Raw genomic sequence first — 26,919 nt, forward strand, 5'->3', positions numbered from 1 at the left:
TTTCTTTTCAAAGAGAGTGAAGTGTATGCAAAGGGGGAAACATAGGTAAATATGCTATTTTAAGGAATGAGTTAGATATTTTATGAAGCTATGAGGAATTATCAGGCTCCAAGGATGCCGTGTGGTACCTGAAGAAGTCAGAATTTAGAGATTATTAACCCAATGCCTTCAATTTAGTTGTAAGAAAACCAAGACCCACGAGAAAGTAAGGTGCCTGCCCGACAGCACACAGCTCATTTGCAAAGAGTAGGAGCTCCACACCACGACGCCTAGACCTAAATTTGCTAAAAATGAGTTATTAAAAATGCCACCCCATCTGCCCAAGAGCCTGGCTTAAAAAGGAAAAAAACAGTAAAGACAAAAATGCCACCCCAACAGTAAGCTTAAAGAGTTCCAATAGATTTTCTATGTACCTTATTTATTCCAAAGGAATTCATACTTTATATAATACAAAATACATACTTTATATAATACAAAAAAAATCTGCCTCAACAAGTGACTGAGGTACAGATGAATGAATCTAGAGTTAGAAACCCAAAAGTCCTCCTAAAGCACAGGCACTACATCCACACTGTAACCAGTAACATGGTAAGAGTCTTTGCTAATGCCAGTTAGATGAGAACCACTTTTTCTTAACCATGGATAACTGGCTCATGAAGAATCTATGGGTTTTGGTTATATGTGAGCAGAGTTGGCTTTGCCAAGTAAATGTTGTGCTATCTCAGGTCTGTGCCACAAGGAACCTGTGAAAAAGTTGGGTACATTTATTCCAAAGAATATTGCTTTTGTGGATCTTGCCTGAAAAGGGTTACTTAAGGTACTTGATTCCCCAATCTCCAATTTGGCCATTATCAAGTGCGATAAATGTATTCACCAGTTTATCATCATTTCTCTTCTGTCTGCACGCACCTGAAGGAAAGAACAAGGGGAAGCATCAAGCAGGTTTGTGATTTCTGTTTTGCTACATGTTTGTTTATAAATCTAATGCCTAACAGATGTTTTAAATGTGTCTCATGTGAATAAAATCGATCAACAAATACAAGATGATTAAAAGTGACCTTTCTCAAGATTGCCTGCAAAGGTTGCTACTTTATTGATTTTTTTTTTTTTCTCCCTTGGGAGCAAAGTGTCTTTCCGTAACTCTCTCACGCCTTTTTTTTACAATCTGCAGGGCATGGAACATTCAGGGAGGGAGGTGGAATAATTATGGCCTTTGATTAGTCCTTGCTGCCACTGCTAGTTTTCCAGACAGAGTCTTATCCAAGTATTCAGTAATCCAGAAAGTGAAAGAAAGGAATTTTTTTTCCTGAATGTTATAGGCTCAGGACCTTCTTTTGGAGTGAAAAAAAATCTTTTTTTGTTAAGAGGACACTGTGAACAGGAGATGAAAACCATCTCTCTGTGACATCTCCAGTCCATTGAGTGCTGAGGTTTACTCAGGTGATCTGATTCAAAAGAAGAGGTCCCCCCATCCTTTAAGGTAGCCCTCCCCAAAATTCTCCAAATAATTATGGTCACTGTTTCACATCTTAAATGGAAATGCTTTATCAGATTCCACAGCAGGGAGTTGGACTTCTGGGAACAGGAAATGAAATAGGGAATAGGGGATGAAAGAGAAAATTCTGATGTGTTAATGAGTACCAGGAAGGGTCTGGATTTGGGAGCAAAGCCCTGAAAAACAGAGCCAAGTAGATCCCAGCACTGAGGTGTGAGGAATGGCAGAGGCAGAACCAGCAGGAGAATCCCAGGTGCCTGGCAGAGAAGAAAGGACACAAGTTTTTTCCTGTCATTGCCATTTGTTTCAGTAGAAAGGAAATGAAGGCATCCACCTGCCCAAAGTTAGTCCCTTGGTGGGGGCCAAAGGGAGTCCAGGGATTGTTCCTTTAGCTTTGTACTGTTATAATAATGACATTAATCATAATACATTTATGCAGTACTGAAAGTAGTTTTAAAAGTTCATGTGGGATAGAGGTTACCCATTTTACTATTATGTTAGTGCTTTAAAAGATTCACAAATCCAGGCCAGGTGTGGTGGCTCACGCCTGTAATCCTAGCACTCTGGGAGACTGAGGCAGGAGGATTGCTTGAGGTCAGGAGTTAGAGAGCAGCCTGAGCAAGAGCAAGATCTGTCTCTACCGAAAATAGAAAAAATTAGCCAGGCGTGGTGGCACGCATCTGTAGTCCCAGCTGTTTGGGAGGCTGACTCAGGAGGATCGCTAGAGCCCAGGAGTTTGAGGTTGCTGTGAGCTATAATGATGCCACTGCACTCTACCCCAGATGACAGAATGAGACTGTGTCTCAAAAAAGAAAAAAAAATTCACAAATCCAGACATAAATGCATTCATCTATGATGGTAGATAGACATGGCAGGACATACAGCATCCGCCACTCCTCTGAGTAGGTAAGTCTACCCAGGGGATGGCATTAAAGATTCTTCTCTTACTTGCTAGCCATGGAGTTAGAGCCAAGGGCATTGGATGTTCCTTTGTGGTACTTCCAGAACGTTTTAGTTGCCTAAAGAGTTGCTCTTTTCCACTTTAGAGATATTTTTTAACAAAGAGTGATTTTAGTCATTAGACTCAGAATATTCTTTGTATAGATGCTGGAAGAGGCAAGGTGACCAATTCTAAGCCTTCAGTCCTCTTTCTAGATTCTGTACAGAGCCCACCATTTTTCTGTTGTGACTTTACTTGAAAAAGGTTACGCAAAATAAATCATAGCCATTATAAGCTATATTTTAGTCTCTTTGGTGATATTTGAAAAGCTTTCCTTGACTCAAGAGCTATCCATTTACAGATTATCTCAAAGGGTGATTTGTCTCCAAATCCTAAGGACAGAGACTATCTATTAACCTCGGAGCCACTTGAGAGTAAGATCCCCTGCCTTGGTTTCATCCTCCAAAATAAAGCTGTTGATACCCAAAGGAGACACTGGTAAATCATGCAGAGGTGCTTGAACAAGTGTAACCCTTGCAGTCCTGGGTGCGGGGTCACCTTGGGCTGACACAATGATATTGCACATTTTTCAATGTTAACATGGCAGAAAACAAAGACAAAATTAAAATGTCCCTATTGAGCTTCTGCTCACCAGTCCAAAAATGAGCCTCCCTAGTCAGCTGTCACAATTCAAAAAAACTACCAACCAAATTTCCTAAATTTTATGATATTCACATATATCTAAAACATTTAAATCTAAGCAGCATGCTTGTAGCTGAGGTTGTCCAAGATAACTCACCCATAGGTTTGAATATGTACAGAACCACTGAACTGGGTTTATGGCATAGAGAATCACATGCGGAAATTTCTTGCTTCTTTGTGGTCTTTGGACATTTGGCAAAAGCCACCTTGAAACAAGTCCTGTACTATGACTAAGCCTGGATACCTCACTTAATGTCTCATGCTTCATACACTTAGGTCTCCTATCCCCAAACTATCTATCTCATCCCCCTGTGGAAAGCTATGACAGAGAATGTCCTTGATAAATAATTCTTGGATAGAGTGATAAAATGTCCCTGACCTCAAATAATTTATGTGAAGAGAGATAAACACCAAGAAAAATGAGAAAAGAGGAGACATATAAAAAGAGAGAAAATGAAAAATCATAAAAACGTTGCAATCATCTAAAGGAAATAAGCAGAAGCTTCCATTTTAATATTACCTTAGCTTTCACCTTGTGCTCCATATGCAGAATTATCATACTGCATAATGAATGCAGAAAGACTAGTGTAATAACAATAGCAACAGTACTATCTTAGAAAATAACAAATTTGTCCTTACCCAAGCAAAATATGCACAAAGAAAAATGCATTTGCAGTGAGAGTTATTCCTTAGAGAAGAGCAGATCTGGGTCCAGAAAATTGTTAATTAATGCTTGACCCCATTACAAATGAACCGATTAACACCGCCCAACTGCAGAGTCTTTTACTGCCCTTGGGGCCATTGAGTTATTGATGGTAATTCAGATAAGCAGAATAGACAAGCTTCAGCCCAAGTAGGAGCCAACTTTTTTATCTCTCAGATATCTCAGAGCCTGGAATCTCCTAAATCCTTCCTCGTGGTTTGTCTTAGTGTTAAAAACTGAGAGTAACCTACGTGTAGATGAGTTCGACACAACAGCCAGCACTTCTCTGCCGACAACTGTAGACAGGGCCGTTCACAGAGAGGCTTTTCTTTCTGCAGAATGGATTAAGGTGTCAAACACAGTCATATAATCCTTAATTAACTGTGTTCCCTGCTTTGGAATGTCCTTGTTAAAAAGAGAAGATTTTGTCTTTCTACAATGAGGTTAGGGTATGTTTAAACAAAATTTGTCTACTATGTTTTCGGCTAAGGAACAATATCTCATTGTTTGCGACAGGTCTAAAAATGTTCTTTAAAAATACAAGCCATCGGTCTCCAGAAGAGCTTTTTAAATATAGCTCAACTGAGCAATAGTGAAAATAATGTTTCTTTGGTGCTCTTTCGTTCAGATTCAGATACAAATTACTGTTAGTCTCAACTGAGCCTGCTCTGTTCTTCCTCTACTTAGACCATAAATACAACTTTTTTAGCATCATTTAATTACTCATTTCTTTTCCTCCATCTTCCCACTAAAACAGTTCTAATCTCATACGTGTGGTGGTAAATGTGTTTATGTATTTTATTCTAATTAATCACCCAATGAAGTAATTTTTCCAACCATTTTTTTAACCTGGACAGGTTTTTCTCTGTTTTTGGTGTAAACTGCCATTTTCAGAGATTAGAATTTACCTGTGAACCCATCTGGCCAGATTAACGCAGTATTCTCACCTTGAGGTTCCTGTGTTGTGCTCTCTTCCTCCTTGACCGGGTCGTGAAATAGTGGTCAGTTAGCCATCATATTGGTACAAAAGGGCTTTTCCTTCTTTCTACCTAACAAAAACAGACTATACCATCTGAGATTTGGTGATTGTCCATAAATCTCACTGCCTCTGCTTAGCCTGTCTTCTTAATCAGCAATGATTGGCTGTCTACCTGCTTCATAGTTAAACTGCCTTAATTGCAGTTTATAAAGCATTACTGGAACGCTTTTAGACTTCATAGACAGTAGACTATCTAAAGTTGCTTTAGCAGGTACCTGGAAGATAAAGATGCATGTCTTAAAAGTTAAGGCACAAATGACATTCTTTTATTGCATTACGATCTTGTGCCGAGATCCACTGAGTGCTTAGTCTGAACTGCTCCTGTGTGGTTGGCTTTATTGGGTTCTGAGGTGGTGTGTGGCTCTTGGGAGAGAACTCTAGAACACTAGTGGCAAAGACTGCGTTCTTATATTTCTTCTGCATTTATTTTCCATCATTTGCATTTTCATTCTTCTGTGTGCAATGAATGATCTGCATGTGTTATTAAACTAAACTCAGTAAAACTAGACTTTATTTTTTTTTTCCAGCATAGTCAGCTTGTGTCCTTACTGGCAAAATGTTAGGTTGTTTCAAAAACAATCTTTTCAGAATGGTCTCTCCTTCTGCTCACATTTATTGATAGAGGGAAAATGATTTAGTTTTTCAAAAACACATCATAAGACTTAAAATAACAAATGTACTTTTTTTTACAAACTAACAACCTAGAATCTTTTCTTCCATTTTGTCAAACATGTATTCTATCTGATGATCTGTTTCCTATATTAACTGTAATTGCAGGTGTTTCACACAAATCCAGAACTTACGTTTTTAAATTTCAAAGCAATTAATGTTACCTACTTCATTGACGTCTATAAATATTTATTCTTAAAAGTTTTAAAATATTTTATTCTTCAGTCATTTATACTATGTTGCTGATATTTATTACAGGGGTTACTATAGTCTAAAATGTTTATATTCTTATTTTGATATGAAACAGAGGCTAACATGGATTACCATCATTTGTAATGCCTATTTCAAATCTAATTATTTCAACCTAACCATTAAGATCACTGGATATATTTCAAGCAGCACAATTAAACTACATGGTACTCACTGCTTAAATAGTCTGTGTACTTATATATGAAAAACAGTAAAGCCAAATGGCTTTGTTTTTATAAAAGAAAGAAAAGCTCCCTAAGCACTTTCCTAGTGGTGAAATACTTAGTAATGTGCTGCTCTATTTCCCTCACTCCTAGTAAGTTCTGTAGTAATAAGCAGAAGCTCTTCAGAATGTACACCTCACGGAAGCAGAGGTACCCAGCATCCCGGCTATTGACATGAGATTTGAGAATGCCAACTAACCTCAGGTGCATGACCAGGTTACACCGCCACCCCACTTGAGCCCTGTTCAGAGACTTACTCTTCCTAGGGACTTCTTGAATGAGGTTTTCAACCCGCTTGTAATTTTCCTTGTTGCTTGTTGCCTGCTTTGATTCTCTCCACCATTGGTTCAAACAGGCAGCGTCCCGCGTTAGCATTGGCAGTCATCCCTCTGGCGCCTCCTTGTGGTTGGACAACTGCTGAGCTGCTGCACGCACTGGATTGTGATGGCTCAGTTGCCATATTGTGCCTGAGGCGAGAATTTGCAAAGTGCTTATCCTATAAAGCGCTAAAACCCTAATTAAGTATAACAATAACTACAGCATTCCAAGCCCTAGAGTATTACTGTGGGGTTATGGTGATGCCACACAGTTCCCTGGCAGCCAACATCCAGTAGTAGGCTGCATGCTGGGCCGCTTGTCTAACTCTGTACATCTGGTTCCTAGAGAGGGGAGAACTCCCGTGCAGAGTGGTTGTGCAGGCTCCCTTGGGCATGGTCCACAGCTGGGAATGTGGGACTGCCTACTAGGAAAGATGCTCCAATCAAGGACCACAGCCACCTTTTGGTTACTTTGTCTAAAGAGAGACCTCCCTGTTGGTCTCCTGGGGATAATCTTTGGCAATCTCTTCCTAAAAACACTGTTACATAAATCTTCCTCAAAAAAAATCGTGTTTACAGATGTCACCAAAAAAAGCAGGAAAATAATGAAAACTTGAGTGTACCAGAGAAGAGTCTATATTTTCAATCAATGTGTGTTTTCAATAACAGTCACCTAATCAGTTTAATAGTCTTCTAATCAAGATGCTCTGTTGATTTTCAAAGGGGAAACAAAGTAGAAAAACTAATAAAAATGAGCTTTCTGGAAGAGGACACAAGAACAGATCTTTTCCTTGGAAAAGAAAATTTTGTCTGCTCAAAAGTTCTGGATTAGGATTTTATTCTTAACTATCACACAATTAAGTAAAAAGAGAAAGTGAAAACATTATAATTTTTTCTAATTTAGAGTGTGATGTGCTGTGTTTATTTTAAAATAATTCTTGAGAAATTTTAAATAGTAGATATTAGCAAATACCCATGTAGTTTAGAAGGACAAAAAGGGAAATGGTACCTAGATTTTGTTTATTAGTATATCAACTTTAAGTGCTTCAAATGATACTGAGATTCAAAGAATATTATTCCCACTTTCCATTAATTCATATGGGTAATATCTAAATGTTTCATAGAGGCAATTTTTTTAAATATTTTCACAGGAGCAATTTTTAAAATATTTTGTTATTGTAAATAAACTGTGAAGGATTTCATGCTAATACTTTTATTTTAGATATTTTTACTTTTTTAGTAATTGAAACTTTTAAAAAGGAAAAAACATAATTTCATATTAAGTGGTTTTTATGATGTTTTTATCAGTTTCCTGTTTATTTAGTTGGCATAGGAAGGAGATGTATCTTGAAAGTTTGAGAAGATAATTTGCTATGAACTAAACCCAACCTTTTATAGTAACTAGCATCTGTTAGTTCCAGAAAAAATAACAGATAAGATGAAGTACAGTGAAGACACTTGTAATGATAGCTATGTCAACTTGAGCCATTCATTAATCTAAATAAAGGTGCAGAACTGAGCATATGCTTCCTGAACCAGATCATAAATTTAAATTATGAAACAGATGTGTTGAAACTAAAAAGAGATTTGAATTTTTTTACAATTAAAAACAAAAAAACCTTGAGAAAAGTATACATTTTGGGCACTATCCCTTTGACGGATTTGTTTAAATAATTGAAGGCTTTTGGATGACATAGAGAACCTCACCTGAGAATTAAGATGCAGTTTTATGATGCTATTGTTGCTCTTGTTTCATGTAATCTGTCAATTAATCACACGTTTGTCAAGTACAGATAAATCTTTCGACTAATGGGACTGTTGTAAAGAACCCTTGAACCCACCTGACCTCATCACAAAAACTGCCCCGCCTGTCCTTTGCATGTGCCTCCCCCTAGTCATGCCAGACTTAGCTGTGTCTGCATTTCAGAGGGCGGCTGTCAGTTGCATGGTCAACTCGTTTATTGTTTCCAGAACTCTATGATCATGATTTGATTTGTTTTCATGTAAACACACATAAAACGTGGTGCCGTTTTAGAATATCATTTGTTAAGCAACTAGGCATGGAAAAATAAATGTTATTGTTTCTTGTTAGCTACAAAACACATATCCACTAAACACATTTGCTGTTGGCATGCTGCAGTTGGGGACAGTGGACATTGCGGTAAGTGGAAAAGACAAGGCCTCCAGTGCGTCTCAGATAAGCCTTATCTATGAGAACACTGCCTTTATATCCCACTCCCCGCAGACCCCCATCATTTCTTCAGGCCCTGCGGAGTCCGGGGCCTCTCACATTGATGACAGTGTCACCTTCTAATAAATAGCAAGAAACAGTGAAACAAGAAGACAAACAAAATGGGCACACAAAACTTTTTACAGTTCGAGTCCCGCAAAAATCCGTTAGCTATGTTGCTACTTTTATCTCCATGTTAGAGAGGACTCCAAAACCCATGTCTGATTCCCACCTGCCCTTCCTAGCACATCACACCACATCTCTTGATTAGGAAAGTGTGAAGATGTACTTCAGATTTTGTTGTTGTTAATGCTTCCTTTATCAGCCCACAACAATTCAATATTAGCTGGCATCGGAGAACTGAATGCCTGAACAAATATAATTTACCAGTAGCTGCCACAGCAAATCAATAACCTGTTTTATAGCAGGAAATTGCGTTGGTGAACATAACATCTCATTCTGTTAATCAATCATCACATTCATTATATGTTGGGGCTGTTCTATCATGCGTGATTTTTTTGTTTCATGAGAATGAATCTAAGCATAAAAGAAATGTAATGTTAAGTGTTGTATGTTTAATATTATGTATGCAGTGCTACCAACTGCTATGAGATTGCATGAATTTATTGATATCATAACCTTGCCTGGAATATAAAAATGCATGCTGAATGTAGGTATATATATGTAACTGTCATCCCTGTTTTCCTGTAGAAATGTTTAGAAATTACAAAGAGATATGCTCCCAAATAAAAAATAGCTTTTTTTAAATCTCAAAAGTTAAAGTTAAAGCTAAAATCACTCAACTGTTTTGAAAGTGAATTCCAAACCAGTTCTTGGTTATCTCCAGTGTAATTGCGTACAAACTGCTGGTGTCAGTCCTTTCTGTGCTGAATCCAAGGAGGGTGTGTAAACCTGTAGAATGAGATGGATCTCAAATGAATTCAAGCATAGAGATTAAATAAAGCTCAATTTTTTTCAATATGGGAAAAATACATTACAATGCTCCTACTTGCTGAAAACATTTTGTCTATTGAAATATGTGACCCTATACAATTTCCTCAAATTATTTACCCACGTGGAGTGGAAGAAATTGCTTGAAATGCAATAATCCTGCCTCTGTTCTCCACAGTCAGAAGCTAAGTTTTAAAGAGCGAGTGCGCATGGCCAGCCCGAGGGGCCAGAGTATTAAGAGCCGGCAAGCCTCAGTAGGTGACAGGAGGTCCCCGAGCACCGACATCACGGCTGAGGGCAGCCCCACCAAAGTGCAGAAGAGCTGGAGCTTCAACGACCGGACCCGCTTCCGGCCTTCACTGCGCCTCAAAAGTTCTCAGCCAAAACCAGTGATAGACGGTAAGCCCTGTTTTTCCGTAACCATTTTTAATTTGATGGGCTATAGTGAGGGAGATTAGGAAGTAATTAATTCTCCATGATACCACTTGAAGACAGAAGGGAACAACCCCAGGCAAAGAACTGTTTGTTTGTTTTATTGGAAATTTACTCATTGCCTTGGGTAAATGTACGGAACATAAGTTTACTTTTGGAAACAAGGCTGGCAGCTAAATCTACATTTCGAAGAAGCCAAACAAAATTCTGTGAATTCTTCACTCCTATCTACAGCATATTTATTTCTCAGACAAGGTCCATATTAAGATCAGTGTGACTGTCGTTCTGATGTACATGTTATGTCTGACCAGTAAAAGTCCAAGGCCCACAGACAACCACGTGCTCTGTGAATATCTTAAAACACCGTTGTGGGTGATCGTTTCTGGTCAACAACGAAGGTGCTCTTTCCCCTTCGCATCTACCACTAAATCAGAGACCACTGCTAATCTTCCTTAAAGAGATTCTTGTTGAATGTTCTTTCAAAGTCTTCCAATGATAAGTGAAATTCAAGTTCTTCTTCCAAGAGGAATTAACCTATTTTATTTATCATATTATATAGCAGACATTTACATGCTAACACATTTTATTGAGTGCTACATAATTTTCATGTTTATAAAATAAAACATGTTATTTTTATTTAAGATTAGCTTGGCTTTCCTTTTAAGTATGCCCCCTGGGATCTCTTATACTGGGCAAAGAACCAAAATCAAATAGCATCTTCCATTAATGCATAAAAACTGCAAAGGCTATCAGTCCTTCTGTTCTCATTCCCTAGAATAACCTGTATTTTCCCAGGCCCTGAAAACCCAAGGGATAAAATTAACAACCAGGGGTCACAATCTCAGTGATCTCAGGCTCCCTGCAGCCACAGGTCCCTCCCAGCTTACTGAGAGATCCTCGGGATATCCCTTCCGCTCTGAAGTTAGCAACACAAGCCCCTCTTCATGCTTCTTCGTTCTCCACACCCCTGTGGGTGCCTTGCTTTTCGATACACCCCTTGTGTCTGACCCCATGTGGCCCTTCCTGACAGAGCTTGCAGCTCCCATCTCAGTTGCGGAACATGCTGATCTCCCTTCCACCTGTCGCCGTGCTAAGGTGGGAAATGCCTCCTCCACCAACACTGGACACTCCTCCATCGAGCCACTTGCAGCATCTTAGTCACTTGTGGCACAGATTTTCAGTGTCCTCTGGTTTCCACATTCTCCTCCCTAGGATTTTGGCTGAAAGCCCTTGAGCAGCTGAGTCAAGAGTTACCGGTGACGGGGCTTTATGTTGCACCCAAAATAGACTTGCTGAATATAAATGGGTACATCCTTTCTGGAGGGCAATTTGGCAAAATATATCAAAAGTCTTTACATATGCCTAAGCCTAGACACATCCCACCCACCCATTCTATTTCTAGGATATAATCGATATAATGAAACAATATCAGACATTAGAAATGATGGTATAAGTTAAAAATTATTGACATAGAAAGATCACAAAAAATTAATCATTGCATTAGATATAGATATAGATACAGATGTATAAAAATTCATGTGTTTATAGGGAAAAGTCTGGTATGAACAGTTACCTCCGAGTGATGACATCACTGTCTTGTTCATTTTCTTCATCTGTATTTCCATTATTTCTACAATGATCATGTAAAGCTTTTATAATAAGAAAGCAAAGAGGATTTTTTATTTAAAAAATTAGCCCTTAGCTTATAAAAACAAAATGATAAAACAGAAAGAAAGATTTTTAAATTATCCCTTCATTTCACACACTGCCCTCTTGCCTCCCCCTACTCTGGGGGCCCTTGAATAACCGGTGCTCACCAGCCTCCTTCTTAGGCTGATCTCCCCAGCGGTAGAAGGTGCACCTGGTCTTAGTGGTGGGGACCAGCCTTCACTGAGTGCAGACGTGGACTGCCTGATGATGTCTCACAGCTCCCACTACAAATAGAACTTGCATTAGTTTGCTTACGCCGCCATAACAAAATACTAGGTGCCTTAAACAGCAGAAACTTATTATTTTCACAATCTGGAAGCTAGAAGTCCAAGATCAAGGTGCCAGCAGGGTTGGTTCCTTCTGAAGGCTCTTTGTGGCTTGCAGAGGGCCATCTTCTCCCTGTCTTCACATGGTCTTTCCTCTGTGCATGTCTGTGTCCTAATTTCCTCTTCCAATAAGGATACCAGTCATACTGGATTAGGGCCTGCCCTAATAACTTTATTTTAACTTAATTACCTATTTAAAAACCCTGTCTCTAAATAGTCACACATTCAGAGGTACTGGGGGTTAAGACTTCAACATACGAATTTTGGAGGGACACAATTCGGTCCACAACAGAGCTCCTGCTCACCCACATCACAGCATCCCTGGCAAGCTGAGATGTCCCCATATCAACCCTGGCCCTGGGTGCACACTGTTCTAGAAATGCATGTGTTACACATTACGGTGGGTCCGTGTTCTTCTAACATGGGCTTCAAAAAGCAGTCACCTTTGTGTGTAAGGTCCTTACAGTTGGCTGAGCACATTTAAATGAAAACTTCATAGAATCTGGATTCTGAAAAGGAAAAATGAATTCTATGTGTACTGCTTGGCCAGAGGGGAAGAATTTTCAAAGGCTCACTAGAGTCAGCACTATTCATCACTGTATTTTTTAATATCTGCAAAGATGTCTCAGAGGTCATCGATACAGAATTCCTATTCTCTACCAAATCATAAATTGGAAAGGTCTCCTATCACCTGTATTCTAGATCATTTCATACAAGTACATTTTTGTTTGGTTAAAAAGGAATTGCTTCTCCCTGGTTGATGGCCAACTCAATGGATTCCAAGTTCCCCAAGTGACAAGGGGACTGATTGCTGTTCTGTTGAAGTAGCTTTGTTGGCTGCCTCCCTACAGGAGATGATGGCTCCTGACTCCTCAGTTAATCCAATAGTCCAGAATCTTTACCTTTGATTTAACTTGACATTGGGTCGTGGGTAAATGGAAGTTCTTTTTTTTTACAGAAAAAGAAAAAAAACTGAAGTAGCTATCAAATCAACACAGATTTCAATTACACATTTTTATTTATAATGCCTCCCCAGGTTTTAAGTATTTCTAAAATCCACTTACTACCCATAGAAAATAATATATAACACTTACAGCCAACTTTCAATGATTCCAGGTCTAGTTGCTCGTTTACTTCTGGGATTCTTTTCTTCTCTGTTTCCTTCACACGTTTTAGGCATTTCATTGCCTGTTTGTGTGCTCAGGGAGAGGAGATGAATAGAAGAAAAAGTAATGGAAATTCAGATCCACCTTTAAATTAATAACTAGAAGTTACATTTGGAAAATAATGGGCCTATAACCAAAAAGTAGTATAAAAGAGAAACAAAAAAAGTAGGGTTGAACTGTAAGTTTTAATAATTTCTGCCAAATCTGATACCCTTTGCTACAGATGATAGTATTTTTATAACTAAATGACTCTTCCGAAAGGTTATTAAATATCCATGTTGTTTTACTCTTTGCTATAATTTCTAATGAGATTAACATTACACTTAAAAAAAAAAGCACAATTGTTTCCTCATAGTCCTTGAGAAGTGGAAAGTGGCAGGAACATGTTGAAGCCAGAAATGTACAAATGACAAAGGAAAGAAAATAAACTATATGGGACTAATGTGGTGTTGCCATAGCAAATTTATTTTGACCAATCTGAATAGTATTTTTGGCTTATAAATCCTGTAATAAGAGATTGAAATGTTCCATTATTCAGTCAATAGTATTCAAACCTCTTCATATAATTTTAGAAATTAGCTAGCATAGAAATGATATTTTTATCACAAATATATAAGAGTAACAATAATAATGATAAAACTAATATTAATTGAACATCTCTGTGGCATGCATTGTTCTAAATTGTTTACCTCTCATCTCATGCAATTCTCCCAATACCCCTATGGATTAGTTATGTTATTATCCCCATTTTATAGATGAGGAAACTGAGCCTTAAAGCTAAGTAACTTGCCCAAGGAATAACAGATATAAGTAAAGGAGCCACAATGCCCACCCAGGCAGTCGAATTTCACAGTCCTCCTATAGACATATTCTAAGATGTGCTCCCAGATGTCATATCAATTTCCCTTTAGGCATCTTTCATTTATTCTCCTCCCCTCTTTCCCACTCACTGCTTTCACTCTTCCACCTTCAGTTGGTCAAACTCCCCTTCCCGTACAAACCATTTGACCTTGCCACTGTCCCATCTTTCCCCCAGCCCCAGCTGCCAAACCTATCAACTACATCATCATCTGCCAGAGCTAGCAGATTAGTCAAATTGGGGAAATGGCCTTTCAATGACCCTTCTCTGTTTTCATCAGGTGTCTGGGAAGAGACTCGGGATAACAGTCTTGCTGGTCTGTGTCTGTTTACCCAGGAAGGGAGGCAAATGGTTAGGGTCATCTGAGGCCAATTTCAAGATGCTAAAGGTAGTGTCAGGAGATGGACAGGTGTCGACAACAGAAAAGCAAGTGGAAGGTGGCAGATAGCAAGTAAGAAGAATAGTTGGCAGCCAAAATCCACAAGAATGATACTAAGGGGGAGCTAGGGAAAAGTATTCAGATTTCCGGTGCCTAGTTTGCTGTCAAGGAGGGCTACACTTGCTGGACCCGACTGCACTTGGGAATGCTGTTCAGAATTGCACTCGAGAGAGTATGATAACCTAGACAGAGAAGGGCAAGGAGGTGGCTTGAGTGAGCTCTACCTCATAATGCTAAATAATCTAATAGTAACTAATCCCAACATTCTTTTGTTTTTGTTTTTGATATTAATATTACAATTTATTACTTAACATAAGGAGGACAGATTTGAAAAGCTAAATATTTTATGGTAAAGATCCCTTTATAAGAAAATATGGAAGTTTGATATTAGAAAATGCTAATTCTAAAAATTAATGTAGATATTAAAATTTCACACTTTTTTTTTTTTTTGACAGAGTCTTACTCTGTTGCCTGGGCTAGAGTGTAGTGGCATTAGCCTAGCTCACAGCAACCTCAAACTCCTGGGCTCAAGTGATCCTCCTGTCTCAGCCTCCCAAGTAGCTGGGACTACAGGCATGTGCCACCATGCCCAGCTAATTTTTTCTATATATTTTTAGTTATCCAGCTATTTTTTCTATTTTTAGTAGAGTTGGGGTCTTGCTCTTGCTCGGGGTGGTCTCAAACTCCTGACCTCAAGCGATCCTCCCTTCTCAGCCTCCCAGAGTGCTAGGATTACAGGTGTGAGCCACCACACCTGGCCTGAAATTTCACACTTTCAATCCTGTATTTACCACAAAATCAATTTCAAACTATACACAAATAGTTTCACAATAAAATATTATATATATATATATATATGTTCCATAATTAAATAATAGTTAAAGCTAAAATATATATTAAATAAGATCTTCCAAACCTATACAAAACATGGTTTAAAATACTATGGTGTAATCTGAGTTAGACTCAACATCCTATAGTAACTAGAAGCTGTTAGCTCCAGAAATGGTAATAGATCTAAAAAACCTGTCTGTTATATATGTGTAACCATGCATGTTTTAACAAGTTTGACGTTGTTTCTGCTTAAGGAGAGGGTATCCTGCTGAGCAGTCCTCAGGGATCCTGCTGGCTGCTGTGGAAGGTACATCCTTACCAGGGGTTTATGGAAAAGACTGGCACAGGCTGCGTGCAGATGTGTGGGGTTTACCTGGGTGGAGCCTGGGTGAGCTGAAGGTGTAAATACCTTCTGTGGGGGTCCCTGAGGCCAACCCCCTTGTTCCAGGCACTTCTGATATCTCTTCTCCCTTCACTCTTCGTGTTCCTCTCTCCCCTCAGCCAGTGTCCCAGTCAGGATGATTTGTCAGCAGGACAGATGCAGATTCAAATACTTGAAACTATAATGCAACTTATAACACCACAGAAAAAGAAGTTTGGAGATAAGACAGCTCCCCACAAGGAGCATCAGGGCTCTGGTTTCATTGCTCTGTGATTCTCCTGACTCTCCTTTTGCCTCTGCCTTCTGTGTGCCCACCTCCTTCTCAGGCTGGGAGCAAAATGGCTACAGCGGGTGCAAGCACCTGACCCAGACGCAACACTTTCAGAGGCAGAAAGGAGGCCATCTTATGTTTGTATCTCTTCGTACGCGAGGAAAACCATCCGTTCGCATCATATTTTGCAGAATTCTTATGCCTGAAACAATTGCTAGCATGAGTGGGACCACACCGTCGTTGGCAGTCACCTGGGGCCAGTCTCCCCTAGAGCGCATGATCAAGTGTGTTGAGGATTTAGGTTTAGGGATTGGATACTGGGAAAGCAGCTTCTCATAGTGTCTGATATAGAAGAGAAATTCCTTCCACTTTGGGGTGAGCGTAAGGAGGAAGCATGTCCTTAAACATGATGCTTTCTCCCAAATATTCCGTCTGTATGTCATTTCAGTTCATCTGACTGTCTGGGCTTTTTAAGCATAAAAGCCAGATTTAGAATTCTGGTGGTTTCTCTCTCTCTCTCTCTCTCTCTCTCTCTCTCTCTCTCTCTCTTTTCTCTTGTCACATCATTTCCATGAGACAATGACCACAAACTGGCCTAACTCCTTGAATTTGGAAAGAAAGACAAAGTGCAAGGGCCCCACCTGGGCAGTGTCCAACAGCAGGGAACATGGAGACGCCCCTCAGCTCAGCTCCAGGGGCCCAGAGAGGCCCAGGTTTCTCCCTGAGGGTCCTCCCAGGTCCCTGGGGGAGACCTCTGAGAGGAAGGTAACGCCCCAGCTGAGGTGGAGGCAAAAGAAAGAAAGAAAGATAAAGTGGATAAAGGAACAACTAGCAACAATAAAGGAATTAGTATTTCAGTCCTCTAGTCCCTCACACACAGTCAGCCTGAAGGTTTCCTGTCACCGCTGCCATCGAGGGGAACTGGTACAGTTCCCTTCCTCTCCACCCCCACAGCAGCTTCATGACACCCGCTCCTCTAGCTGTTCCGCTTGCCGCTTGCCGACTCCTTCCTTTTGAAGTTAATAACTAACCCAGTCTCACCTAAAAATAGCAAAAGAGTAGAAATACACAACAGTGGGGTGCTAGAGCCCTCAAGTCCTCTTAAAGGTAGTTAACCCCTTCCTCTCTTCTTTACCCTGGGTCTGGGCCCCAGGCCCCCCAGGCTACCACAACCCTTATTTGAGACTATTGATTTAAGATCGCTGAGAATACTGAGGAAAAGGAAGCATTTTAATGCAATGGTTTTGACAACTATCCTGAACAGTCTCCTGTACCCATAATGGCATATTTTTTCCAAGTAGTATAAATCACAAACTATCAGCATTTTATACCTGACTAATTTATGTACATGGGCTTCGATCTTATATTAATCCTCCTTTAAGCTTATTTTTCAATGGCATTTTTTTCCTTCATGTTTTTCTCAGTCTCTCCAGTTGACATTTTTGGTGTTTGTAATACTGGCACTCTTGGGAGGCCAAAGTGGGAGGATTGCTTGAGCTCAGGAGCTCAAGACCAGCCTGAGCAAGAGCAAGAACCTGTCTCTACTTAAAAAAAAAAAAAAAAAAAGACAAGAAAAGAAAAACAGAAAAAATTAGCTGGACGTGGTGGCAAGCACCTGTAGTCCCAGCTACCTGGGAACCTGAGGCAGGAGGATCACTTGAGCACAGGAGTTTGAGGTTGCCGTGAGCTAGGCTGACGCCACCTAGCCTGGGCAACAGAGTGAGACTGTCTCAAAAAAGAAAAAGATTTTTCCTGACTTTCCATAATGATGGCCCAACTTCAGCCAGACTTTGATTATAATTTTCCACATGATGCTTCCTAGCACTTTCTGAAATTGTCTGATAATGACTCTGCATTGTGTTGAGAGAAATAATTCTTGTTAAAGCAGTATTCTATTAGGGCTTCCACGTAACCTGTTTGTACAGATTCCTGGCCTGGGATTCTGACTGAGGACTACACCCATTCCTGTCTGCTCTATTTGTACCAAAACCTGAGAGTTTTCTTTAACAAGAGCAAAAACCTTTATTGAGAATGACTGGATATAAACCCTAGACATTTACTCTCCATATTTCACTCTATATTCAACATAATTGTTAAAATAATTCCCATATAAAAGCCTACAAAGGGTATTCAGTAGAATTCTAAAAGTCACTTTCAGTTCCTCACCAGCTTGGTAAAAACCATTACCTGAAGAAATGGATTCAATTCTGATCCATAGGTATCTTTTTTTCTTTAGTTACCAATGTTCTTCAGTCAGTCAGTCAGTCATTTCTTCAATCAAAGACATATCCTAGTCCTCTCCTGTGTATCCTATACTGTTCTTGTCCCTCTAAGATCTACTTCTCTGTTCCAAGGTTCTTATTACTATTGCGCTGGGAGAGAGACCTCTCAATCTCTAGTGACAGACTCCAAGTGACTAAGTATTTCTTGTATTTCCGAGAAGAGTTGTGCTGTAGTCTGTTTAGGTTGCTGTAATAAACATACCATAGCCTGGGTAGCTTTAAACAGCAAACATTTATTTCTTACGGTTCTTCAGGCTGGAAGTCCAAGATCATGGTGCTGGCAGATTCGGTGAGGGCCCAGGGCCACATGGTGGAAGGGGCAAGTTATCTCCTGGGTCTCTTTTATAAGGGCACTGATCCCAGCCATGAGGACTACCCCTTTATGGCCTAATCACCTCCCAAAGTTATCACCTCTTACTACCATTACCTTGAGGGTTACAGTTTCAACATATAAATGTTGGGGGAACACAACCATTCACACCACAGATTGTTTTTCCATTACTTTTTATGAAACACCTGGTCCTAGTTTTTAATTACAAGAGAAATGCTTTTCTATTTTGGTTGGACTGGAGTTCCTGCGAGCTTTTTATGCTAATCTAAGTGCTCTTTGTATTATTGATCGGATTTGTCAGATTTCTCTAGGTTCTGTCCCAATGTTTGTTGTCACCCTACAGTGATAGGGAAAATTATATTCTGTTCCTATTGGTGAGAAAAAAAAAATAGCTCCATGCATGAGCTATGAATGGATTCCACCTCCTCCCTTCCACTAGAAACTGAGCTACGAGATAACCTCTGAGTTCCACCTTAAACTGTACTTTTTGTTTCCATAGATCCAGGCTTTATTGAGAAACCCGGGGTTGTAAACTAGAACTCTGTATTTTGTTTCACCAGCAAAGTGTGTGTGCATGTGTGCAGTGATACCTTAAAATGAATCAGAATGCTGTGCTATCTATTGTTACATAACAAATTACGCCCAATTTAGTGGTTTAAAACAACATACAGTGTCTGTGTTCGGGAATCCTGGAGCAGTCTGCTAGGTGGTTATGGCTCAAAGTCTCTCATGAGGTTGCAGTCAAGCTCTCAGCTAGAGATGCAGTCATCTCAAGGCTGAACTGGGAGAGGACCCGCTTCCAAGCTCACTCGAGCATTTGCTGCCAGGCCTCATTTCCTTGCCACATTGGCCACTCCACAGGTTTCCTGAATATCCACATGACATGCAGCTGGCTTCCACCAAAGAGAACAGAGAAAGTACCCTCTCAAGAGAAGGAGAGAGAGGCCAAAGTGGGAGAATCGCTTGAGGTCAGGAGTTTGAGACCAGCCTGAGCAAGAGCGAGACCCCATCTCTACAAAAAAATAGAAAAATTGGCCAGGTGTGGTGACACATGCCTGTAGTTCCAGCTACTCAGGAGACTGAAGCAGGAGGATCACCTGAGCCAGGAGTTTGAGGCTGCAGTGAGCTATGACACCACTGCACTTCTAGTCAGGGCAACAGAGCAATACTCTGTCTTGAAAAAAAAAGAGAGAGAGAGAAGGTGAGACAGAAGCTGCAGTGTTTTATAATCTAAGCCCAACAGTGATATATCACTTCTTCCGTATGCTAGTGGTCACGCAGGCCAACCCTGGTAAAATGTAGGAGGGGACTGTGCCCTGGGGCAAATATCAGGAGGTGAGGATCACTGGGGACCATGTTAAAGGCTGGCTGCCACAGATGCCTTTAAATCCATTACATCTCTCAAGTCACAGATGTCTACTACTCCCCATTGTCTTCCCAAGAACCCCAACCACCAACTCCCTATCCCTCTCAAATGTTTCCATTACTTGCTGCCTCTAAAGGCATTTCGGTTTATGACTTCTGGTCTAACCGTTTCATGTCCAGTGTCCTTTATATCACACACACACAAAAAATCACATCCTAGCCCTCAACCATGATCACATTACAGCTAGACAATTATATTCTATTCTTAGTGCAGCCTTTTGAAAGTCGTATCAACAAAATATTGAGCATAGGATTAGTGCAGCAAAAAATAAAATAAAATGAGGGAGCAAGAAACCAGCTAGTCAGTGGCAAAACCAAAGTGTTCTAACTTCTAATCCAGCACTCTTTCTTCTACAATGTTTGGCCCCTCTTCAGCTGCTTCAGAGGTTGAAGCTATATTGTTGGTCACTTCCAAGGGCAGAACTGGAACCCAGAGGTGTGCAATACAAATTTTTTGTTGAACATAATGATAGCTTGGCAATGAAAGACCCCACAGCAATAGAATGGATTCCATGACTGGAAGCATTCAGACCACACTTGGATTCCTGGACCAGACAAGGAGATCAAACCAGACAACCTCTAAGAAATTTTCTTCCCAACCTGAGTTTCTAATGACCTGCTTTTCTGACCCAGTGGAAAGTAACTTGCTTAGCCATTAATTCTTATCCTCACTGGCAAGTCCAAACTGAGAAATGGAAGAGGAAAAAGAAGGATTGGCTGAGGAATGCCGGGGGCCAATTTTCTGCCCTTACTCTGGTTTCATGTCTCTGGCACAGAGAAAAGTGCTGCCCATTGCTTCTTTCCTCTCATGGTCGGCCACAGCCCTACTGTTCTGAGAAGTGTGTCCCACCTATCATTACAAGGTTCGTGTGTGTGCTCCACAGTGTGTGTTCCACAGTAGATTCTGCATACAATTTGGATGAGCCTTCAACCGGAGGATTACAATTTAAATCAGAAAGTATTTGAGGGCTGCTGCTCGAAACTAGTATTTTCCAGGGCATTTCGCAGGTGGTGAGTAGATGTGACAACTGCCACCTCAAGGAACTTGCCATTCATCTAAGTCTTACCACCCCAGCCTCACTCCCATTACAGTATCGATTGGCACTGGGGGAACAAAAAGCATCGTCCTCACTCTTCAGACTTCACTCTTGTCAGAAATAACCTGTGGGTGACCTCTGAAATCTGCACAAAATAAGCACAAAGTTAACCATTGCACAAATCACAGAATTTAGCCCATATTTAAGAGAAGCACTTTTCAGCTGCTTGGTGATTTTTCATTCGCACATCTCAAATTATTTCCTTCAGAGGCACACTTAGTTGTCTGCTTCACAAAGAGAAACCAATATGACACAATTTTAAAATTATATTTAATCGCTTTCATGGTGTGCTCTACTTGGTAAAGAAGCAAAAAAAAAAAAAAAAGGTTAGGTAAAGACCAGGATCCTTTTTCTGCAATAGACTCCTGACATGGGAAACAGACAAGTTACCCACGCTTTGCTTTTGCTACCTGCAGTATGAAACTCCCTTACATTGTCCCAAATTCCTTTTACAGGTATTTTATTTTCAATGTCTAATTTTTCCCAGCTGTTCTTCCCTCGTCATCTTTTTCTTCTGTCACCATGTACAATGAATAACAACAGTTCCTGGACTCCAAAAATAATATTGCTGGGGGAAAATTAATCTCTGTACCCCCAGTTACCAAGAATCATGTGTATATGAAACCCTTAATTCCTGCCTCTGAGAGATTTACATCGTTCATTAATCTAATGCGGTAGCAACGGGAGCGTCACATCATTCTGTTGGAATTGGTGACTGATCATTCCCAAAATTGTTTTGAAACTGTTGTTCCCATATTTTGTGTTTTGGTTGAAAAATGTCATGATCCCATATTCCTTACATGTGTATCAGTTATCTGTTGCTACACAACTGAACCCCTTCCCCTCAGAGTTGGTGGCTTAAAACAGCAACCATTTATTTAGCCCGAAAGTCTGTTGTGCAGTTCTTCTGGTCTTGGCTGGACTCACCCATACTCTGTGATCAGCTGCTGCGTTGGCTGGGGCTGGCTGGCCTAAGGAGTTGGTTGGGATGACTCTTCTCTGCTCCATGTGGTCTCTCACCCTCCAGCAGGCTGGACTGGTTCACACGGTTGCGGTGGATTCCTAAGAGTAGTACAGGCAGTACCTGCACAGCCTCTTGAAGTTCAGGCTCAAACTGCCACAGTATAATGTCCACTGCATCCTGTTAGTCAAAGCAAATGACAAGGACAGCCCAAATGCAAGAGGTAGGGGAAGAGATTCCACCTCTTACAGTGAGGAGCTGCAAGTATTGGGGCCAGTATTGCATCCTACCATCCCAGTCCCAGTCATTTGTTAGTATTTTCAACATCCTATTGGTTCTGTGAAGACGGTATTAGTGTCTGATTCATTTTTTAATTTCTCCCTATGGTTTTGCACACTTCCTGAGACTAAGAAGGAAAAGAAAGGAAAATAGCATCATTAGCACCTAATATAGGCTGTGTGTTGACTAGGCATTTTCTATGTATTGGTTCATTTAATACCCACATAGCCATTTTGCAGATAAGGAAATTGAGACTCAGAAAATGTAAATAACTTGCCCACATACTTCTGTCTAAATGCTGAAGCTGGAGTTTGAAATTGCACTTAGATCTAATTTCAAAGTTTTTTATATTCTACCATGCTTGCTACTTATGTTTTCTTTTATATAATTCACATTGCTAATGAATGAATGAATGAAACTTAGTATAAATCAGCTACACATTTAGTGTTAGTGTAATGATTTATTGTCTTCTTTTTAGTAAATATGGCAAATCTGTTCAATCCATGCCCCTTTATCATTGTATACACTACAAATATTCTCTCTCTATCCCTTTGTGTGTCAAAGAAGGTAATGCACCAGTAATTTCCATTATTTTTTGAAAGCAACACTTATGTTGCCATCTCAGGTTGAGCTACTTCAAATGATCTTGGGGTTGACATGTTGACATCTTCTGGCAGTATCACTGCTAGCCGAATAAAAGTTGAAAGTTGAGAAAAAGTTTGCTGGATCTACTTAGAATTCCCCAACAGATTTGATTTAATCGTAATGCAGATTAGTGATTCTGCAGTCTGTAGGACCATTATGAAGCATGACTGCTTTGATTGAGATCAGATGTTTCTGAATATGGTTCAAAAAAAACAGATCTCATCTCTGTGGAAATAGGATTAAATAAGTCCCTCTAAGTCTCATTGATTCAGAATGTCTCCATATGATGAAGTACTGTCTGTCTTAGTCTAGAATGGGAAGAGCAATTCATCACTCTGTTCTAATTTGACCTACTTATGTTACTACTGAGTAAGGAGGCTGTCTCAAGATGACGCTTCGGATGTGTAGCAACAACTATCTCAATGATCTGAATGTGGTTGGCCACTTGGCTTTGCCAGGATTATACTCAACATTTGGTTCTGATAAAGGCAGTCCTTTTACACTATGAATTTACCTTGCTTTTGTTACAAATGCCTTTTGTAGTGGAAATACAAAAATCTATAAAAATCGATTTTTGTAATTATGACTAAAAAATGTTTTCACAAAGCTGTGAGTTTTATGTTTTTGTTTTTATTGAGAAAACTCATGGTGCCATGAGTATGGTAAGTTCTCAAGGAATATTTCATGAAAATTGAATTAATCAGACACAGTGCATGATTTTGAAGTAAAACAGAACTTGTATCAAATCCTGGTTCCTCCACTAGGTTGAGATGAGACAAGTGACTTAATCTCACTGCACTTTAGTTTGTTTTTCTCTCTTTATCTCTCGCTCTCTAAAGTAGCAGGAATGATACCTACCTAATAAAGTTGTGTGAGTAATGAGACATAATGTGTGTAAAATTCTTATACAATGTCCAGCACAAAATAAGTGCTCAATATAACGAATGTATTTAATTCATTAATGCTAATTTCTGCATTAATTTTAATAAGTTGAAGTACTGCACTTCATGAATTTGCATCTTCCCTTCTTCCATTCCTCGATGGCAATTCCTATCTGTGGTAAATAGAAGGTTAAAAGTTATATGCTCATGCAAACTTTATTCCTTCATTCTGAGTTTTAAGAGTCCTCTTGTTGAATAATTCATATAATCACAGAAAGAATGAATTTATCTTTATTATGCCCCATGATGATACTATTTATCAGAGATCATTCCCTTCAATGAAGATGACAGAAATATTTCTTTTTGGGGAGCGAGGGGAGGGTTCTATGTAAACCATCCTATCATCTGTGAATAACAGCAGTTTTTCTTTCTCCTTTTTCAGTCTCTAAAACCTTTTCTTTTAATAGCGTATTGGGCTGGCTAGGACCTCTGTCACAAGGTTAAATAGAAGTTCATATGTTAAATGGTGGCTACCCTGGTGACAGAAATATTTCAGTCACTCTGGGAGAGAGGCATTGGCTTACTATGTGACAGCACAGTGTGTGGCACTTGGTAGTTGCTTGGAAAATATTTATTTTGAATGAATAATGAACAGATTATGAACAAATACATTATTCAATCTTTATTCAAGAGTCAATTAATTAAACTTTATTAATAAAAATTGCTTTAGGATTATTAAAAAAACCCACACACAAGATGTATCACTGAGGCATAGGATGTGCCTATTATTAAAAGTGTTATTGCTGAATCACTGAGTGCTGAGGTAGTCAATAAGTGGGTATTTGAGTGATTTTAAGAAGATAATGAAACTCCTGTATTACTTTACAGTTGAGATAAAACAGATTCTAGTGTTCCCATCTGAATAAAGATAGTGTATATAATATATGTAATTAAAAAGAAGAAACAAAATTATTTATGTTTCTTTCTTTTTACCTTATCGATAGTTACTAAGCCATTATTGTGGTGTGACCAGCAATTTTAGCAGTAGAGACCATAGTAACTGTTTTTGAAAACTCTGTAGTGTTTCATATCATCACTCAAAACAGAGAGATTCCTTTTAAGTGCCAGAAACTATTTATGAAATTTTGCCAGTATTTCTGCTAGCCAGTAAGGTTAATTGACCATCCTTAATAGAGAATCTTAGAGAAATTAATATCATAATTAACATAATTTAAGATGCTGAGTATGCATGAATTATCTACTCAGTGTAAGTGGGGTCCTTGATTATAAAGAGAAAATGTTCAAGTGCAGTAGTATCTTACATAATAGACCTCCTCATTAGTGTGAATTATTAATAGTACTTCTAATGTTGCTAATCAGCAGGCCTGAGAACAAACACAATAAAAATCAAATTTGCCAGATCACAAAAGAGTATGGGTTAGTATATTTGGTAAGCACAATTAGATTACTGTTTTGACTGAATCTCCCAGCAACCTAGTTTACTGTGTTTGCAGGCACTGTGGACAGTTTGTTTTGCCTGCCATAGGAATAATCAACTATATACCAAAAGTTTGTAATGAAAGTTGAGATAAAAAATATTTCAGGAAGTCACCAAGAATATATTTTGCAAGCGATAAGGAGATGGTGTTCTATTTCTGCTGTGACTGTACAAAGGTACAGAACTTAAAAGAGAAAATGACAAGAATACCTCTCATTTTCTCAGAATTTATTTCAACTAGCTATTGAAGCTGCCAGTGCTCTCTTGTACTTTAGGGCTTGTGTCAAGTAGCAGAAATGCAGACCTTGTGCATTTCTCATCACCTTGTAGAGAAGCATGTGGAAAGGGGGCAGATAACAAACCTCAGGACAAAATAGCTTTTTATCTTTCATGTCAAAGAACAGTGGGCAATTTTTTGTAAATGTCTGAGATAGAATTAGTGATGAAGTTAGTAAAGAAGACATACTGAAAAGTAAAGATGAGGGATGTGCACCAGGCAGGAAAGACTGTGTCTACTGTGCTTTTCAAGCTGTGGTAAAATGTCATGAAATCAAATGAATAGGTTATGATCAGCATTTTTTTCATGCAGTGAAACAGAAGGAGATGAGAAGTTATGGGGTAAGACGGGAAGGTCTGGTGTAAGGTGACATGGGGTAGGACAGAATAGGAAATACATAGAATGTATTACAAGTAGTTAAGAGCGAGTATTAGTTTTTGAGACTTTCAGGTTTCTTTCTAAGAGTTTTTGTTTTACCAAATACATATACCTAGTTTTAAAAGTCAAATAATAAAGATCACTCAAAATGAATCATAGACTTAAATATATAGCATAAAACTTTTAGAAAAAAAACACAAAGGAAAATCTTTGGGATCTAGAGCTGAGCAAAAAGGTCTTAGACTCAATACCATTATCCATAAAAGAAAAATTGATAAAGTGGATCCCATCCAAATTAAAAACTTTTGCTGTGCAAATGACCCTAAGAGGATGAAAAGGCAAGTGGCAAATGGAGAGAATATATGTACAAATGACATATCTGACAAAAGACTAGTATCTAAAATATGTAAAGAACTCTCAAAACTCTACAGGAAAACAAGAGTTGAATTAGAAAATAGGCAGAAAACACGAATGGACATTTCACTGAAGAAGATATACAGACGGAAAATAAGTGCATGGAAAGATGTTTAATATCATTAGTCATTGGGGAAAGGCCAATTAAAATTACAGGAGATATCACTACATATTTATCAGAAAGGCTAAAATTTAAAAAATAATGACAACACAAAAGGCTGGGGAAGATGCAGAGAATCTGGATCACTTATATGCTGCTGGTGGGAATGGAGAATAGTACAGTCTCCCTAGAAAACAGTTTGGTAGTTTCTTACAAACCTAAATATGCAGTTACTATATGACCAAGTAATTTTAGTCTTGGGCATTCATCCCAGAGAAATTATGTTCATAGAAAATCTATACATGAATGGTCAGAGCAGCTTTATTCATAAAAACCAAAAACTGGAAGCAATCCAGGTGTCCTTCAGCAGGCAAAGGCTGAACAAACTGTGGTGCACACGTGCCATGGAATACTAC

At 39.2% G+C, this 26,919-nt stretch overlaps 1 protein-coding gene across 5 annotated transcripts in view; it reads left to right on the forward strand.

Moving 5' to 3' along the window:
* KCNQ5 (potassium voltage-gated channel subfamily Q member 5) overlaps positions 1-26,919 on the forward strand; it is a 493,719-nt gene that overhangs the window by 425,992 nt on the left and 40,808 nt on the right. The window contains exons 9-11 of one of the 5 annotated variants that reach the window (XM_045543879.1): positions 916-942; positions 6,115-6,171; positions 9,698-9,918. In XM_045543879.1, the coding sequence (XP_045399835.1) occupies positions 916-942; positions 6,115-6,171; positions 9,698-9,918 (305 nt within the window). The remainder of the gene's footprint in view (positions 1-915; positions 943-6,114; positions 6,172-9,697; positions 9,919-26,919) is intronic. The other 4 variants (XM_045543880.1, XM_045543881.1, XM_045543882.1 and 1 more) reach the window with 4 other exon arrangements.

This window comes from Lemur catta, chromosome 2 (genome assembly GCF_020740605.2).
Source record: "Lemur catta isolate mLemCat1 chromosome 2, mLemCat1.pri, whole genome shotgun sequence".
Lineage (NCBI taxonomy): Eukaryota > Metazoa > Chordata > Mammalia > Primates > Lemuridae > Lemur > Lemur catta.